General features: G+C 45.3%; 1 protein-coding gene across 1 annotated transcript in view; it reads right to left on the reverse strand.

Moving 5' to 3' along the window:
• Positions 1-16,850, reverse strand: part of MFSD2A (MFSD2 lysolipid transporter A, lysophospholipid) — a 52,484-nt gene that overhangs the window by 15,582 nt on the left and 20,052 nt on the right. Inside the window, exons 4-9 of the mRNA XM_034413434.3 lie at positions 13,743-13,866; positions 12,917-12,995; positions 10,786-10,958; positions 6,916-7,006; positions 3,255-3,376; positions 1,464-1,547 (exon numbers count right to left, since the gene is read on the reverse strand). Of these exons, the coding sequence (XP_034269325.1) occupies positions 1,464-1,547; positions 3,255-3,376; positions 6,916-7,006; positions 10,786-10,958; positions 12,917-12,995; positions 13,743-13,866 (673 nt within the window). The remainder of the gene's footprint in view (positions 1-1,463; positions 1,548-3,254; positions 3,377-6,915; positions 7,007-10,785; positions 10,959-12,916; positions 12,996-13,742; positions 13,867-16,850) is intronic.

Below are 16,850 nucleotides of genomic sequence, written 5' to 3' on the forward strand. Positions count from 1 at the left end.
CAGTCAGGGGCGGGCTTCAAAAATTTTAGCAAAATGTTAGGGTTCTCTGCCTGGTTGCTGGGTGGGCGTGGCCATGGTGGGTGCGGCCTAGTCGGCCTCCTACACCAGGGTGGGCGGGGGGGCGTTTTTGCCCTCCCCGGGCTCCGAAGGCTTTCCTTGAGCCCCTGGGAGGGCGAAAATGGCCTCCCCAGGCTCCGGAGGCCCTCTGGAGGCCAGAAACAGGCCTGTTTCCGAAATTCCAGTAGGCCTGTTTTTGGCCCTCCCCAAGCCTCTCCACGCGCCCTGCACTTACCTGCATCCAAAATGGGCCGCATGGGGACTCCTGGGAGGGGAGGGGTGGGTGGGGCCAGCCAAGAGTGGGATTTGGGGGTTCTCCGAACTGCACAGAATCTTAGCTAGAGGTTCTCCTGAACCCTTGCGAACCCCCCACAGCCCACCCTTGGATCCAGTGCATTGGGAGATCCCCCAAATGGGCTACTTTCATCAGTGCTTGGAAAGACGGAGGTGGGGGGAGGTTTTCTACTCCTTTCTGGCTTGGCAGAGGGTCTGGTCTTTTCTTCTTTCCCCTCTCCTCCTGCTCAGGCCTTCTCAGACAACTTGGCTCCAATAATTCCATTCAGAGCCTCTCCCTGATTAAGATGGCTTTTTTTTCCTCATGATTAAGGGCAGGCAGGAGGGGAGAAAAATGGCAGGCTTTGGACAAAAGACTAGCCTGGTTTTTGTTTCTCGTCTCTTTTCAGACCAGCTCTAAAAGCACACAAAGAAAGCCTTGTTTGTAATCACCGACTCTATCTTTCCAGAAAGAGGGTTAATTGCCTGGGCTCGCCTCCTTGAAGGATGGTTTTCCCTTAACGTCCTCCAGTTCCCTTGCAGAATTTGACAGCTGAAATATTTCACCCACAATGACGCTCTTCACTTTACTGCAGGTGGTCCTCGACCACAATGGAGCCCAAAATTTCCACTGGTAAACGAAACAACCTTTCTTGCCACAATGGTTAAGTGAATCACTGCAGTTGTTAAATTAGCGACATGGTTGTTAAGTGAATCTGGCTTCTCCAATTGACTTTGCTAAAGCAGCATCGTGTTCTCACATTGCAAAATGGGGTAGATGGAATAATAAGCTGGATTCTCCAGCTCTCTTTGAAAGCTTGTAACTGAAGATAATCTGGACCACCAACCGACCTCCCTCATAACTCCCTTTCTTCAAGCCAGGGACAGTTAAGCCCATGTAGAAAAAGGAGTAAGAAGAAAAGAGAGAAAGAGAAAGAGAAAGAAAGAAAGAGAGAGAGAGTAAGAGAGAGAGAGAAAAAGAAAGGGAAAGAGAAAGAGAGAAAGAGAAAAAAAGAGAGAAAAAGAAAGAGAGAGAGAGAGAGAGAAAGAGAGAGAGAGAAAGAGAAAGAGAGAGAAAGAGAAAGAGAGAAGGAGAGGGAGGGAGGTCATTGCATGCCTTGCAGAACACATACCATGATGGCGAGCAGAATGTTCTGGAACTCGTTGCGGAACCCCAAGGTGTAAGTGCAGAACAAGGCAAAGTTTCCTTCCAACAGCTGGGAAGAGACAAGACATGTCAGTGTTAAAAAAGCAGGAGCATTTTGGCAAGGAAAAAAAAGATGGTAATTGAAAAACAAAACAAAAACTTTACCAGAATAAAATTCTCCACAATGTTTCTCTACCTTGGCAATTTTAAGAAGTATGGACTTCAACTCCCAGAATCCCCCAACCCAAGAATTCTGTTGAGTTGAAGTCCACACGCATCTTAACATTGCCAAGGTTGAGAAATGCTGTTTCTGTCAAATTCCAGAATCAAAGACCTGAAAGAATACAGATCTTTGTTTGGACAATTTAAGGGTAGGGAAGCAGAGAAGAGCAGGCTACTGGACACTGGAGAATTGCCACAGAAAAGAGAAAGGTAGAGGCTACAAATATTTATTATACATTCCCAGAGAGCCGCAGGGTGGGAAGTGGAATCCATTGTCCATTATTGAATTGGAAGCAAACAACATAGCAGAAGTAGTCAGCTGAGCGGTGACCTCAGCATCACTCCTGATATTTGGGCAGTACATTCTCCAAAACGTTGTGGCCGTGGGCATTCTTAGGGACATTCAGAACACGTAGGGTCCTTCAACTTTGTCCAGACAATCAAAACAGGCTTATCAACATGAGCTTAGACATTTCCTAGGCCCGTGATGGCGAACCTGTGGCACGGGTGCCACAGGTGGCACACAGAGCCATATCTGTGGGCACGTGAGCGTTGCCCTACCTCAGTCCAGCGCGCATATCCGCACTGGCCAGCTGATTTTCGGGCCTTCTGGGCCCACTGGAAGTCGGGAAACGGGCTGTTTCCGGGCCTCCAGAGGGCCTCCGGGGGGCTATTTTCACCTTCCCCAGGCTCCTAGAAAGGCTCTGGAGCCTGGGGAGGGCAAAAAAATGGGCCTACCAGGCCCACCGGGCCATCGCGTGCCAAAAGCAGGTGGAGAGCGGCGGCAGGGGGTGTCATATGTGCTGGCTTTGCTGGCTGAGGAACTCTAGGAGTAGAAGTCTACAAGTCTTAAAGTTGTGAAGATTGGAGACCCCTGCCTTAGTGAACCTCCTTATGGCTAAATTGATTCGTCGGCTTCTGTCTTGTCTCCTTCGATGAGATCTAGGTTGCCTGATGTTGTGGATTGTCCACTCAAGCTCCTTGTCCATTCAAGACAAGCCCCTCCCCCCCTTTTGAGTGCAGCTTTCAACATGGCTCGCAAGACCTAGGACGACATCAAACTTGGCATGGGATTCTTGACTTTGTGGTCTGCAAGATTTAAGCCATTGTTCTAACTCGCAAACTGCAGCTTAGCCACTCTCCAACCAACCCGCACAACACAATGTTTCCTCTGGATTAGACTTCTTCCCAAGCCATATAGTATCTATTATTTTGCAGATGTTGTGGCCTTCAGCTTCTCCTAGTCCAAACTATCATGGCCATCAGAAAAGGACTGTAAAAGAGACCTACCCAAACATCTGGAGCATAGGTCTCCAACCTTGGCAACTTTAAGACTTGTGGACTTCAACTCTCAGAGTTCCTCAGCCAGCTTTGCTAGTTGTCTTAAAATTGCCAAGGTTGGGGACCCCTGCTCTAGAAAATGTATTCCAGGCAAGTTCAAGGAATGGGTGGATGGGGGTTCAGTTTTTGTTCTGGTTTAAAAAAAAATCACATGGTTGGAAGTGTGATGAAGAAGTCTAGAAGTTGTGATGGGAAAGGCTGGGAGTTCTCTCACCATGAAAGCCAGGGAGGTGAACAGGAAAGCTGCAATCAGCTTGATGTAGGGTCCATGTTTCATAACCAGCTTCAAACCCTGGAAGAAGGAAACCGGCTCGGCCAATTGAAGTTCAGAAGATTCTGCGGAGCAAAACACAAGGAGCAGGTGAGTTTCTTCTCTTTCATGGATGTTCTGGATCAGGAGTATTTGGGCTACCATATTTCTAGAACACACCATGTGTTGTTTTTCATCTGTAATTCCATAATGGTTCTTGTTTGCATAATTTATCCTAATTTTGCCAGCCGGAGGAGGAGGAGGAGGAGGAGGAGGAGGAGGAGGAGGAGGAGGAGGAAAATGTCCAAGAATGTTTAAAAGGACAACTGCCTTGAGTGAGCCCTTCCTCTGTTGTAGGAAAATGCTCAGATCAGAAGTTTCGTGGGAGAATCTTCTTTTCAGAAATCTAGAGTGAAACATAGAAACCTTCACTCGTTTCCCATAATCAGAGACTTAAACTTAAGTATGATGCAAACACCCCTTAGGCAACAGGGCTGTTCAAGGGTTTTCCCTTAACTGCATTTGTTCAGTGTGCATTTCCTTCAGCCCATCCTGTTCTCTACCGCAGGGGGAAACAAAGGCAGAATGTAGGGTGCTTTCTAACCTTTTTATTGGTGCAAAAGGCAGTACCAAGCTGATAAATCAATTAAGTCAATGCAAAAAAGATTTGGGACAAAGTGGATACAGGTAGTCTCAAAGGTGCTTTTTCCAAAAGGCAACTGGACTTCCTTAGTTTTTTTTTTCTTTGAAAACATTTCCCTTCTCGTCCAAGAAGCTTGGATGAGTTCAGTTCATTTCCTGGATGAGGAGCGAAACTTTTTCAAGGAAAACCCCCCAAGAAAGTCCAATTGTCTTTTGGAAAAGCATCTTTGGGACAATCATGACCTGGATGATTGCCAACCTCCATAGACATTTAGAAACAGATAGTCCTCGACTTATGACCACAATGGGGAACAGAATTTCCCAGTGTGGTTGTTAAGTGAATCATGCCCGATTTTACTACGCTTTTTTTTTTTTTTGCCATGCTTGTTAAGTCAATCTAGCTTCCCCCATTGGCTTCCTTGTTGGAAGGTCACAAATGGCGATTGTGCCAGGACCCTACAATTTTTGTAAATACATGCCAGTTTCCAAGCCCCTCCATTTTGATCATATGACCATGGGGATGTCGCAACCCCTCATAAATGCAATGACTGCTCGTAAGTGGCTTTTCTCAGTGTCGTAACTTCAAACAGTTGCTAAACAAATGGTTGTGAGTTGAGAATTACCTACAATGGAGTAAATGAGTGCTATCTATAGCTAGTGTGAGCCAGATCATCCATCCTTATCCTTTGATGACTTCATCCTATCAGTCCTATCTTTGGAAGTTTGCCCATCAAACTTCCTCTCTCGGCTAATCTTAATATTGTGAATGAGGTGATAAGGCTTTTCTCCTGAAGGAACACTAAGGAGAATTTCTCAGATGTGAAGTGTGTGGACAAGGGTGAGGCATCAGGTAATGTTTGCTCAAGAGGAGTGGCCCTTTTGATAAGCATCCTCCAGACAAGGCCTCCATGCCACCGTGGGCTTGAGAGGGTACTTTCCTTCAGGAGGCAGAAGAGGATGTCACGTCCCCCAGAAGACGAAGCAGAGAACACGTCCAGGGGGTGAGCCAGCTTCTGCTTCCTAGTGACTGGTTAGAACCAGTATGTGGGGTTGCCTCATGAGAGAGAAGCTGAGGCCAGGCACGGCAGCTTTATGCAATCCCCAACTCTTGCGCAAGACTTCCATTTTCTCCCTCAGTGTTCGCTCAGGTATTAAACAGGAGTGGCCGCTGGAGAGAAAGTTACAATCAGTTTGTCCCAAGGGGGAAGCAAGCGACTTTTGTAATCCTCGGATGAGTCTGTTGACATAATCAGTAGGAGTAGTGATACTGAACACGCTTCCGGTATCCAGCAAAAGAAAAAAAAATCCATCCTTAATTAAAAGAATGTCATCAGGGTGCATTTTTTTGAGGAGCGGGGGCAGAGAACACTTCTGAAAGGTGTAGATATCTTTAGAAAGTGTCTGTCCTGAAGGAGATTACATGCCTCTCAAAAAAGGTTGAATTGGATGGTCGGGATTAAAGGAAGGTAAGGATGTGGATGTTGGATCTCCCCACTTGACAAATTCAGCTCCCCCTTAAATCCTGGGTCTCCTGAACGACTCTGAGCCAGCCTTTCTCCCACTTAAGTTATATCTACTCATGTTTCCCCAAAAATAAGACTAGGTCTTATATTAGTTTTTGCTCTGAAAGACACATTCGGGCTTATTTTTCAGTTAGGTCTTATTTTCAGGGAAATATGGTACTAAAATGCACCCATCTGGCTGACGATCTTAACTGGGGCTTATTTTTGGAGTAGGGCTTATATTATGAACAGCCTGAAAAATCATGCTAGGTCTTATTTTCCGGTTAGGTCTTATTTTGGGGGAAACAGGGTACTTTTCCAGGATTATAGTTATGGAAATATTCTTAGGGACAACTCCTGTGAAACACTCTTTGCACACTCTGAGGAAGGCAGGACCAAAATAAATAATTGCTGGCATGATTAAATTCCTATTCACTTCATTCTTTTAAAATAATTTAAAGTCAGATGGTCAGGGTCTTATAGGCTTCTACAGAGGTGTCCATGCACACCACAATATCCCTCGTTGATGAATCATCTGCTAGAATATATTATTTTAGCAGATGATTCAACTCAAATTATGGATTCACATTTGTTTGACCTCAGTGACTCAACCAACTGGGTTGTGTCTTTCACTTTCAAGATTCCTGAAATTCCTGCCTTCTAGAGAGGGGTATATAAGCCAGTTTATCCCAATCATGGCAATTTGTATGAACGTCTACTCTATACTTCCAGAATTCTAAGCAAGGACAATGCCAAGTGGGGAATTTTGGTGTAGGAGAAGAGCAGGCTGAAATAGGAGGCGGGGTTAGATGTGTCATAAGTTTGAAGTTCTTGCATTGCCACAAAAGATCCCAGTCCAGCCCCCCCCTCCCCTGAATTCCATTGTCCCTTAAAGGTAAAGGTAAAGATTCCCCTCGCACATATGTGCTAGTTGTTCCCGACTCTATGGGGCAGTGCTCATCTCCGTTTCAAAGCCGAAGAGCCAGCACTGTCCAAAGACATCTCCGTGGTCATGTGGCCGACATGACTAAACGCCAAAGGCGCACAGAACCCTCTTCCATTCCCACCAAAGGTGGTCCCTATTTTCCTACTTGCATTTTTTAACGTGCTTTCGAACTGCTAGGTTGGCAGAAGCTGGGACAAGTAACAGGAGTTTACCCCGTTATGCGGCACTAGGAATTCGAACCGCTGAACTGCCGACCTTTCGATCGACAAGCTCAGCCTCTTAGCCACTGAGCCACCGCGCCCCACCAGATTGTCCCTTATCTAGTGCCAATTTAGCTTTGACCAATTGTTGACTAGATTCTTGTATATAAGTAGCAACAGCAATACTAAACTCTTCTATGCTTTGAACTCAATGAATGCATCTACTTATTTGTGCCTGCTATTATGGAATTGAAGTCCACATACATAGAAGTTGCCATGGTTGAGAATACATAATACATAATATTGCATGATGTGAGTTGATTCACTTGGCTTACCTTGCCTTTCCCGGACGCCTAGAGACAGAACGGTAGCACAAAGAATATAAATCCCACCAATGACCCCGGCTGCAATCATATAGGCATTTCTCTGTAAAAGGATAGAAAGAACGGTGAGAAAAAAGGGAACATTTCAAATGAGATCAATAGTTCAAGCAGGATATTTTGTAGAAAAGCATCACTGAATGCTTGGAAGTATTCCTCAACTTACAACCACAATGGGAACAGGAATTTTGATCACTAAGTGATGCTTAGGCCAATTCTTTGACCATTTTTATGGTGGCTGATAAATCATGTGAATCATGCAATCATTAAATAATTCTGGCTTCCCAGCTTGTTGGAAGTCAAGAGCCTTGGTAGTACAGTGGTCTAAGGCACCCTGTTATTAAGACTAGCTGCCTGCAATTACTGCAGGTTCGAATCTCGCCAAGGCTCAAGGTTGACTCAGCCTTCCATCCTTTCTAAGGTAGGTAAATTGAGGACCCAGTTTGTGGGGGCAATGAGCTGACTTTGTATAAATATACAAAAGAATGAAGGCTATTGCTTAGCTCATTGTAAGCCGCCCTGAGTCTCCGGAGAAGGGCGGCATATAAATCAAATAAAAAAAAAAAAACCTGATTCCATGACTAGATGCTGCAACTGTTGTAAATGCAAGTTAGTTTCCAAGCACTCCCAAATTGCAATCATGTGACACACCACATCATGTGGTGCCATTATTGCTATATATTAACAATAACAATATTGTTAATTTATTTTATTAACAGTAGCAGTATAATATTCCTCCCCAAAGCAATTTCAATTTTCATTTTCATTTATTGTGGCCTGCAGCCAGCAACCGTCCCACAACCTCAAAAACATTAAGTTAAAAGCAGTTTCTTATATACAGTATAAGGCACCCTGAGAATTTGACTGGGGTATGATACAAAATTATAGTAACATATCAAACTTCCTGATTGGTTTCACACACTGAAGTAAACCAGGGCTTATTTTAAACATGATTTTCAGGGGTGGGTTCTAATTTTTTTTACTACCGGTTCTGTGGGTGTGGCTTATTTTGTGGGTTAATGTGACTGGGTGGGCGTGGCCAACTTTTTCTTTTTACTTTTAAAAGCATTTTTTCTACAACCTTAAGAGATTGCAGAAAAAAATGATTTTAGAACCCTCTGACAATCAGGCAAGTCAGCTGGGATCGCCAGAGGCTTTTAAAGGCATTTTTTCCCCCTACAATCTCTTTGGCTGAAGAGGTTACAGAAAAAAATGCTTTTAAAAGCTTCTGAGATCCCAGCTGAGCCGCGTGATCATCAGAGCCTTTTTTAAAACTTTTAACAGCATTTTTTCAGCCGAAGAGGTTATAGAAAAAATGCTTTTAAAAGTAAAAAAAAAAAAAAAGCCTCTGATGAGGTGGCGGGGTAAGTGAGTAACGACCAGGCTGGGGACCGGTTCGGGGGTATGGCCAGCCAATGTTATTACCGGTTCTCTGAACTACTAAATTTTTTTACTACCGGTTCTTGCGAACCGGTGCGAACCAGGAGCAACCCACCACTGGATTGGTTCCACAATTCATAGTCACCTGGTTTGAGTTAGTAACATTTTAGCTAAATGATGGTCCCCAGAACCATTAGGAGATGGATTTTTCCATCTTATAACTAGTGTTTTACAAATTAAACTATTAATCAGTATCAATAATCCCAGAATCCCAACAATTCTTCCAGATAAAATCAAACTCTGATTAGAAGAGACTTCCTGGTATTGATATTACAAGATCTGCAGATTACTAGCTAAACTAGATACATGGAAACTATGTGTTTATAAAACTGGTAGTTCTTGACTTACAACAGTTCATTTAGTGACCATTCGAAGTTACAATGGCACTGAAAAAAGTGGTTTATGACCATTTTTCACACTTACGACTGTTGCAGCATCCCCATGGCCACCTGATTTTACATTCGGATGCTTGACAACTGGCTCATATTTATGACAGTTGCAGTGTCCTGGGAACATGGGATCCCCTTTTGCAACCTTCCGACAAGCAAAGTCAATGGGGAAGCCAGATTCACTTAACAACCATGTTACTGGTTTAACAGCTGCGGTGATTCACTTAACAAATGTGGCCAAAAAAAAGTTGCAAAACCTAACCAATTTCTCACTTAGCAACATATAAATTTCGGGCTCAATTGTGGTTGTAAGTCAAGGACTTCTGTGCTGTTTCTCTAGATCAGGGGTCCCCAAACTTGGTAGGTTTAAGACTTGTGGACTTCAACTCCCAGAATTCTCCAGCCAGCTATGCTGGCTGGAGAATTCTGGGAATTGAAGTCCACAAGTCTTAAAGCTGCCAAGTTTGAAGACCTCTGCTCTAGAGTCAACAAGATTTTACACTTACACACGTATATTTAATATACTGGAGTAAATTCAGATGCTTTCTTTTCCTTTTGACAGAAATTCCATTTGTTTTGGACATGAAAGACTGACCAACATTTGTAAACTGACCACAACAATTTTTAATCAGGTCAGCGACACACCCAGTGACAGCATAAGCCTTTAAGTAGGATGTATTTTAATGTGGGTTAGCTTGATGAGGCTTAGCATGTTGTGTACATCTAGCTCATTTAATTAGCTCTGGGTTCAACGTGCGTGGAAACCCTAAATAAGAGGTTCACTTAAGAACCAGTTGAAGCATCTGATATGGATGCAACTTACCAGAACAGCTTTAGCAACCAAGACCCAAAGAAGATTTGATCTTCTCTCTTGGCTGGATCTGTTCCCAACTACCTCTTCGAATGAACAAGAAGTCGGACCACAACTCTGCCCCGTTTTTGTTCCCTAGAAGATACTGTATGACAGGGATGTCAAACTCAACACCTGGGAGCCGGAGCTGGCCCACGCGGTACTTAGATCTGGCCCGCGGGGCTGCCCCATAAACAGTGAAGGACCAGCCCACGGTGTTTCTGCCAGTGAAAACAGGCTGCCTAGCTCCATTTTTGGCTGCCACGGCCTCCTGCAACCCTCTGCCAGTGAAAACGGAGCTTGGGAGGGCCGCATGGCAGAGGGTTGCAGGAGGCGGTGGCAGCCGAAAACGGAGCTCGGGAGTCTGTTTTCGCTGACAGAGTGCTCGGGCCACCACAGGTGCCCCTGACAGGAGTGACGTTGAGCTGGCCACACCCATCCCGGCCACACCCATCCTAGCCCCCAAGGCAGGGGTGAAATCCAGCGGGTTCTGACAGGTTCTGGAGAACCAGTAGCGGATATTTTGAGTAGTTCGGAGAACTGGTAGCGGATATTTTGAGTAGTTTGGAGAACCGACAAATATCACTTCTGGCTGTCCCCAGAGTGGGGTGGGAATGGAGATTTTGCAATATCCTTCCCCCTGGAGTGGGGTGGGAATGGAGATTTTGCAGTATCCTTCCCCTGCCATGCCCACCAAGCCACACCACGCCCAAAGAACCAGTAGTAAAAAAATTTGGATTTCACCACTGCCCCAAGGTCAAACATGCAGCCCTCAATGAAATCAAGTTTGACACCCCTGCTCTATGACATTCCACCTCTAAAGCCTGAACATCAGTGTCTTTTCACTTTGGTTAGCCAAACAAAGGAGCAACAAAAATGGAGATCATCTTTTTTTCTCAACTCATCCTTCAGCCAAATCCTTTATCACAGTGTTTCTCAACCTCGGCAACTTTAAGATGAGTGGACTTCAATTCCCAGAATTCCCCAGCCAGCAAGGGAATCTGCTGTTTCTCTAGAGTCTCTAGCAAGGCTGGCTGGGGAATTCTGGGAGTTGAAATCCACTCGTCTTAAATTTGCCGAGGTTGACAAAAACACTGCTTTACCGCATTGTAGTGAGAACGCGGAATTCTCCGTAAGGGTTCCTACCGTATCAGAAAGCGAACCAGTGTCCCGGGTGATGTTGACTTCTTCTAAGACCACCGAAGAATTGTTCGTGTTCAAGAAAGGTGGGTCGGGAATACAAGGAGTATCTACTTTCCCCACAATCTGTCCTTGGATGGCTGTTCCTAGGACAGTGCCAAGCACTTCTACTGTCATGCCTGTAGAAGCAAGGGAGAGATTAGAACGACTAAAACATAAGTTGGGTCCAGAAGTGGGCTTTGCATAATTTAATAACCGGTTCGCCTAGTGCAGAACCAAAAATGTGAGCGCTTGCACGTGGCTTCAAACACACAGCGATTTCCTGCTCGCGGCTTCCAGCACAACTTCTCGGGCAGCTGCAGTGAGTAGAGTGGGCGAGTCGCGGAAATCAGCTGGGCGGGGCGAGTGAACCAGAGAGTGAGATCTATAGGATGGGATAGCACCAGGGGCAGTGGGCGGGCCCAGCCGGTGGTTGGAACTACTGGTTTGCCCGAACCGGCAGCAGCCCACCTTTGGTTGGGTCCCCTTTCAAAAGTAGTGGTAGATGCTGGTTTTAACTCATTGAGCAACTGAATATCAGCGTTCACACTTTAACCCAAACCATGCTTTAAGTTAGCTGTGGGTTCATCCAATCCAGTTCCGTTATAACACCGCCTCATGAAGCATAATTTGCACATGTCAAGGCTAGGTTCATAAACACTCAATGGTTGGCCAACATGCTCAACTGAACAACAATGAAGTTTTTGGTTCATCAACTCGTGAACACTAACTTCAACTGAACCATCCTGCTAAGCTACAATATACTTTATTGGGGTGGGGGCTAGAGTATTATGTGAAGGCAGACCCTATATTTTGTTAACCAGGGTTTGTGGCTTAGCATGATAGGTGAACTTAGTCAAGTTGTTCTGAGCAATATGCATCCATGTGAAAGCATCTTGACAGCCATGCAAGTAAGCATCTCTTAAAGATGGATTTCTCAAACATCAAAGAAAATAATTCATTGTATCTCTCATCTCCTAGCTATTCTTTCCGAGCTGTGAATTACGAAACAGGGAAAGAGGTAGGATTCCTAGTAAGCCTCAAACTCTTTACTTCTGGTTATGTCACTATTGACGGAGATCATGTTTTGACTTGTGGTCAGAAAGTTCCTATGACTACAATGAACTGCTCTTTACACATTAGGTAAGTGGAATGGATTACCAGGATGAAGGATTCAAGATAGCACATAAGTGCTACTTTAAATGTGCTAATGTATTACAGCCTGTAATATTACAGCCAAGGAAGTAAAAGCCACCACATTGGAAACTGGAAATAAGTATTGGAGAACACTACAAGCAGACTTCTTCCTATCACTTCCATTTAATCTAAACTTGGTACATAAGAAAGCTAAACACTGGGACAAAATATTAAAAAGTCACTGGAACACAAAGAAAGGATAGACTGGAAAATCTTGTAATTTCCTAGCATCTTCCTTGGGTTCAACCATGCAATTTTCTGCATGTTTCTGCAACCACAGACAGACAATCATCAGTGGGCTAATAGATCTCCCATAAAGTCATCTAGGGTGCAAATGTGCAAGCTTACATATCTATTGAGAATGGGAGGGGGGGAGGGAGGGAGAGAGAAAGGGAGGGAGGAAGGGAGAGAGGGAGGGGGAGGGGGAGAGAGAGGGAGGGAGGAAGGGAGAGAGGGAGGAAGGGAGAGAGAGGGAGGGAGGGAGAGAGAGGGAAAGAGAGAGGGAGGGAGAGGGAGGGAGGGAGAAAGAGAGGAAGGCAGGGGGAGGGAGGGAGAGAGGGAGGGGAAGGGAGGGAGAGAGGGGGAGAGGAGGGAGAAAGAGAGGGAGGGAGGAAGAGGGAGAGGGGAGAGAGGGGGAGAGGAAGGGGAGGGAGGGAGGGAGAGAAGGGAAGAGATGAGGGAGAAAGAGAAGGAGGGAAGGAGAGAGGGGGAGGGACAGAGCTGATAGATAGGGATGGATGGATGGATAAACAGACATTCAGAGATTTAGATATATACACACACACAAATTGTGGTGTTTTGCAATTCTGTGTATCAGAAGGGGAAAAATCAGCTTCCACAGTTAACAGAGTGGGAGCCTTTTGATATTAGCTTTGTTTAAATGGAGAGGGGGGTTTCTTACGGTAGGCTGTGGCAGAATCCCTTTCGCTCTGCTCTCTGCTGATGAACATGGTGAGGGCCGAATAAGGAACATGGAAGCACTGCCAAGGAGAAAAGAAGGGAAGATGCTGAGCTTGCACATACAAATTCCGCTTGAAAATGCAAAATATAAAAGGATAATATGCTGGGCTATGGCCGCAATCAAGATTTGATTTGATGTAACATATGCAAAGACGTAATATTTTTGGAAGAAATAATTTGGGGATGGGCGGGGGAGAAACCAGCTTTGGGACCTTATGAGGACAGAGACCAACAGGCCGAATTTAATTCTAAAAAATATGTTGGAAGATTTCAGAGCATATTCGGCACATAAAATCTGATTCAGATTTTATTGGGCTATGTTGATAAATTGATTGGGATCCCTCTAGGGCAAAAATGGTGCCCCCCACCCACAATTACAAGGACTAGAAATTATTCCTATAATTGGAAAAATTAAGCCAAGAGATTCCAAGCAGTGGGCTAAGAGTGTATGTATCTGCAATAGAACAAGAAGGACTAGAATCTTAGAAACAGGTTATCAGAGATATACATTCTATAGCAATATATACCACAAAGCAGAGTCAATTCAAATCTGCTTCTCCTTGCTAAAATATTCCTTTCTTGCTTAGACAAAGATCTTGACAATCTTAAATCCAGCATTTCCCCTGTATGCTGGTTTTATGATAGCCAATGAAGGTGCTGTATGGAACAGAAGATCAAAGCAAGCAAAGGCAGGGCGAAGGAAGGAAGGAAGGGAACACGGAGAAGAGGAAGGCACAAAAATCTGCATCGCGAAAGGACAGACTCACCGTAATGAGGGTCTGAAAAATGCAGTAGAAGAAAAGGTACCACATCACTTGCCCTTGAGAGATGTCGGGCACCAACCATATCATGAAGTAGGAGATGACACCAAAGGGAGTGGAAAAGATAATCCTGTTGGGGGATCAAGTCAAACGAAAGAGTTAATATACTGGGGTGCTTGGAGAAAACACGAAGAAAGGCAGGGTTGAGCTGTCACACCATTCTGACATGCGTTAAGTTGGTTTAAGGCGGACTGATCAGCGTGATCTCTGCAAAATCCCAACCAATTTGAGGAAGAGACCTCACTGTTCTGTTTGGATCCCACTGGCTTCATCCTGAACGAGTTAACCCCAGCTGAACAACCAAACTTAATAATATTGTAGTTATGGAACGTTTCAATGAGAATGTGCAAAGGCAGTTTAGTTTAGTTTAGTTTAGTTTAGTTTAGTTTAGTTTAGTTTAGTTTAGTTTAGTTTAGTTTAGTTTAGTTTATTGTCATTGCACCTTATACAACAAAATTAAATGCCATCTTCAGTGTACATTATAACTATAAAAATAAAACACAAACCCACATCCTTCACACCGGAGGTGGGTTTCAGCAGGTTCTGACCAGTTCTGGAGAACCAGTAGCAGAATTTTTGAGTATTTCGGAGAATCGGTAGTAAAAATTCTGACTGGCCCCGCCCCCATCTATTCTCTGCCTCCCGAGTCCCAGCTGATCCGGAGGAAATGGGGATTTTGCAGTAACCCTGCCTGGATTGGGGTGGGAATGGAGATTTTACAGTATCCTTCCTCTGCCCTGCCCGCCATGCCACGCCCACCAAGCCTCGCCCACAGAACCGGTAGTAAAAAATTTGAAACCGACCACTGCTTCACACTCTATACCAGTGATGGCTAACCTTTTTGCCATCACATGCCAAAAGTGGGGGGAGCACAGTGGGGTCACACGCACACGTGCCCACATCCATAATTCTATGCGCCCCGCTCCCCGTGCTCCCCCCCGCTTTTGGCACGTGATAGCACGGTGGGCCCAGTAGGCCCGTTTTTTCTCTCCCCAGACTCCAGAGCCTTTCTAAGAGCCTGGGGAGGGCAAAAATTCCCCCCCCCCAGAGGCCCTCCGGAGGCCAGAAACAGTGTGTTTCCTGACTTCTGGTGGGCCCAGAAGGGCCAAAAATCAGCTGGCTGGCACACGCATGTGTGCCGGAGCTGAGCTCACGTGCCCACCGATATGGCTCCGCGTGCCACATGTGGCACCCGTGCCATAGGTTCGCCATCACGGCTCTATACAATTGAACTGAACCCCCCTGATATTGCATTAGTATTGCACTATACAGTAGAATTCAATATAGTTACTGCTCCGGGATAGCAGCTGTTTTTCAGCCCATTCGTCCTTTTTTTTTTTTTTTTTATTGAAAAAGTTTTAAAACAAACACAGTTTCCCCACATTCGTCCTTGTTTTTATTATCCTGTACCGTCTGCCAGATGGTAATAGTTCAAAAAAAAAAGGGTGCCCAGGATAAGATGGATCTTTAAGAAAGTTTTAAACTAGATTTTAGAAATACCACCTACACAACACACACACTCTCAGGTTTCTACCCAATGCCAATTTTCTCACAATGCCCAACCTGGGTTAACCCAATATAACTGCTTCCCAGAGCCAAGCCCCAAGAAATACATCATATGGTGGCTTATCCCGATGGCTTAATTCGTCCAGCCTGCTAAACAACAGCTGAGAACCCACAAATGGCTGAACCACACAGTTCAAGCCAACTCTACTTGGCTTAATCCTGTGAAGTATGTGAACCCAGCCTCTTCTCTTTCTTCTCTCTCACTCGTGCACACACTCAGCGTTCACTGATGACCCTAAGCCATTAAGTGGTTTGCTTCTTTCGGGCTTAACGTAGGAATAAACAAACAAGACGATGGTCTATGAACATCCTTTTCATGCCCTTAGAACGTTAGGCCCTCTTTTTTTCCCCCATGGCAAAATAAATCTCTTAAGACTTCTAAGGGCCTCAAGCACCTAATGTACTCCTTAAAGCTCCTTGTCCACTCAAGACAAGCCCCTCCCCCCCACTTTAAGTGCAGCTTTCAACATGGCTCGCAAAACCTAGGATGACATCAAACTTGGCATGGGATTCTTGGCTTTGTGGTCTGCAAGATTTAAGCCATTGTTCTAACTCGCAAACTGCAGCTTAGCCACTCTCCAGCCAACCCACACAACACAATGTTTCCTCTGGATTAGACTTCTTCCCAAGCCATATAGTATCTATTATTCTGCAGATGTTGCGGCCTTCAGCTTCTCCTAGTCCAAACCAGGGGTGCTATTCAGCAGGTTTTGACAGGTTCTGGAGAACCGGTAACGGAAATTTTGAGTAGTTCGGAGAACCGGCAACTACCACCTCTGGCTGGCCCCAGAGTGGGGTGGGAATGGGGATTTTGCAGTACCCTTCCCCCAGGAGTGGGGTGGGAATGGGGATTTTGCAGTATCCTTCCCCTGGAGTGGGGAGGGTATAGAGATTTTGCAATATCCTTCCCCCAGCAGTGGGGAGGGAATGGGGATTTTGCAGTATCCTTCCCCTGCCATGCCCACCAAGCCACGCCCACAGAACCGGGAGTAAAAAAAAATTGGATTTCACTACTGGATGCAAGGATGTCATAAACCTAGGGGATTTGGAGTGAGAAATCGTGGCACGGGTTGAATCAATTTTTCCCTTGTCAGAAAGTCACCAAAAGTGATGACATGACCCTGGGAGGCTGGTGCACCCGTCATAAATATGAGTCAGTGGCCAAGCGTTTGTTTAATTTTGATCCCATGAACACGGGGAGGCTGTTAACGGTCACAAATGTGAAAAACGGTCATAAGTCGCTTTTTTCAGTGCCGTTGTAACTGTGAACTAAATCAGGGGTCCCCAACCTTTCGGACCTCAGGGACCACTAACTTCATAATTTTAAATCCTGCGGACCACTAATACGATCTGCCTAATGACCGGCTGGGTGGGCGTGGCTAGGTGGTCATGTGACTGGGTGGGTGTGGCCAACTTTATGTCACTGACATCGAGGGGCATCTCGCTAGCCTCTACTCACCCCTCCCCTCCCAGCCACTCCTCGCCTGT

This window comes from Pantherophis guttatus, chromosome 10 (assembly GCF_059756535.1).
Source record: "Pantherophis guttatus breed Tessera chromosome 10, ASM5975653v1, whole genome shotgun sequence".
Taxonomy (NCBI): domain Eukaryota; kingdom Metazoa; phylum Chordata; class Lepidosauria; order Squamata; family Colubridae; genus Pantherophis; species Pantherophis guttatus.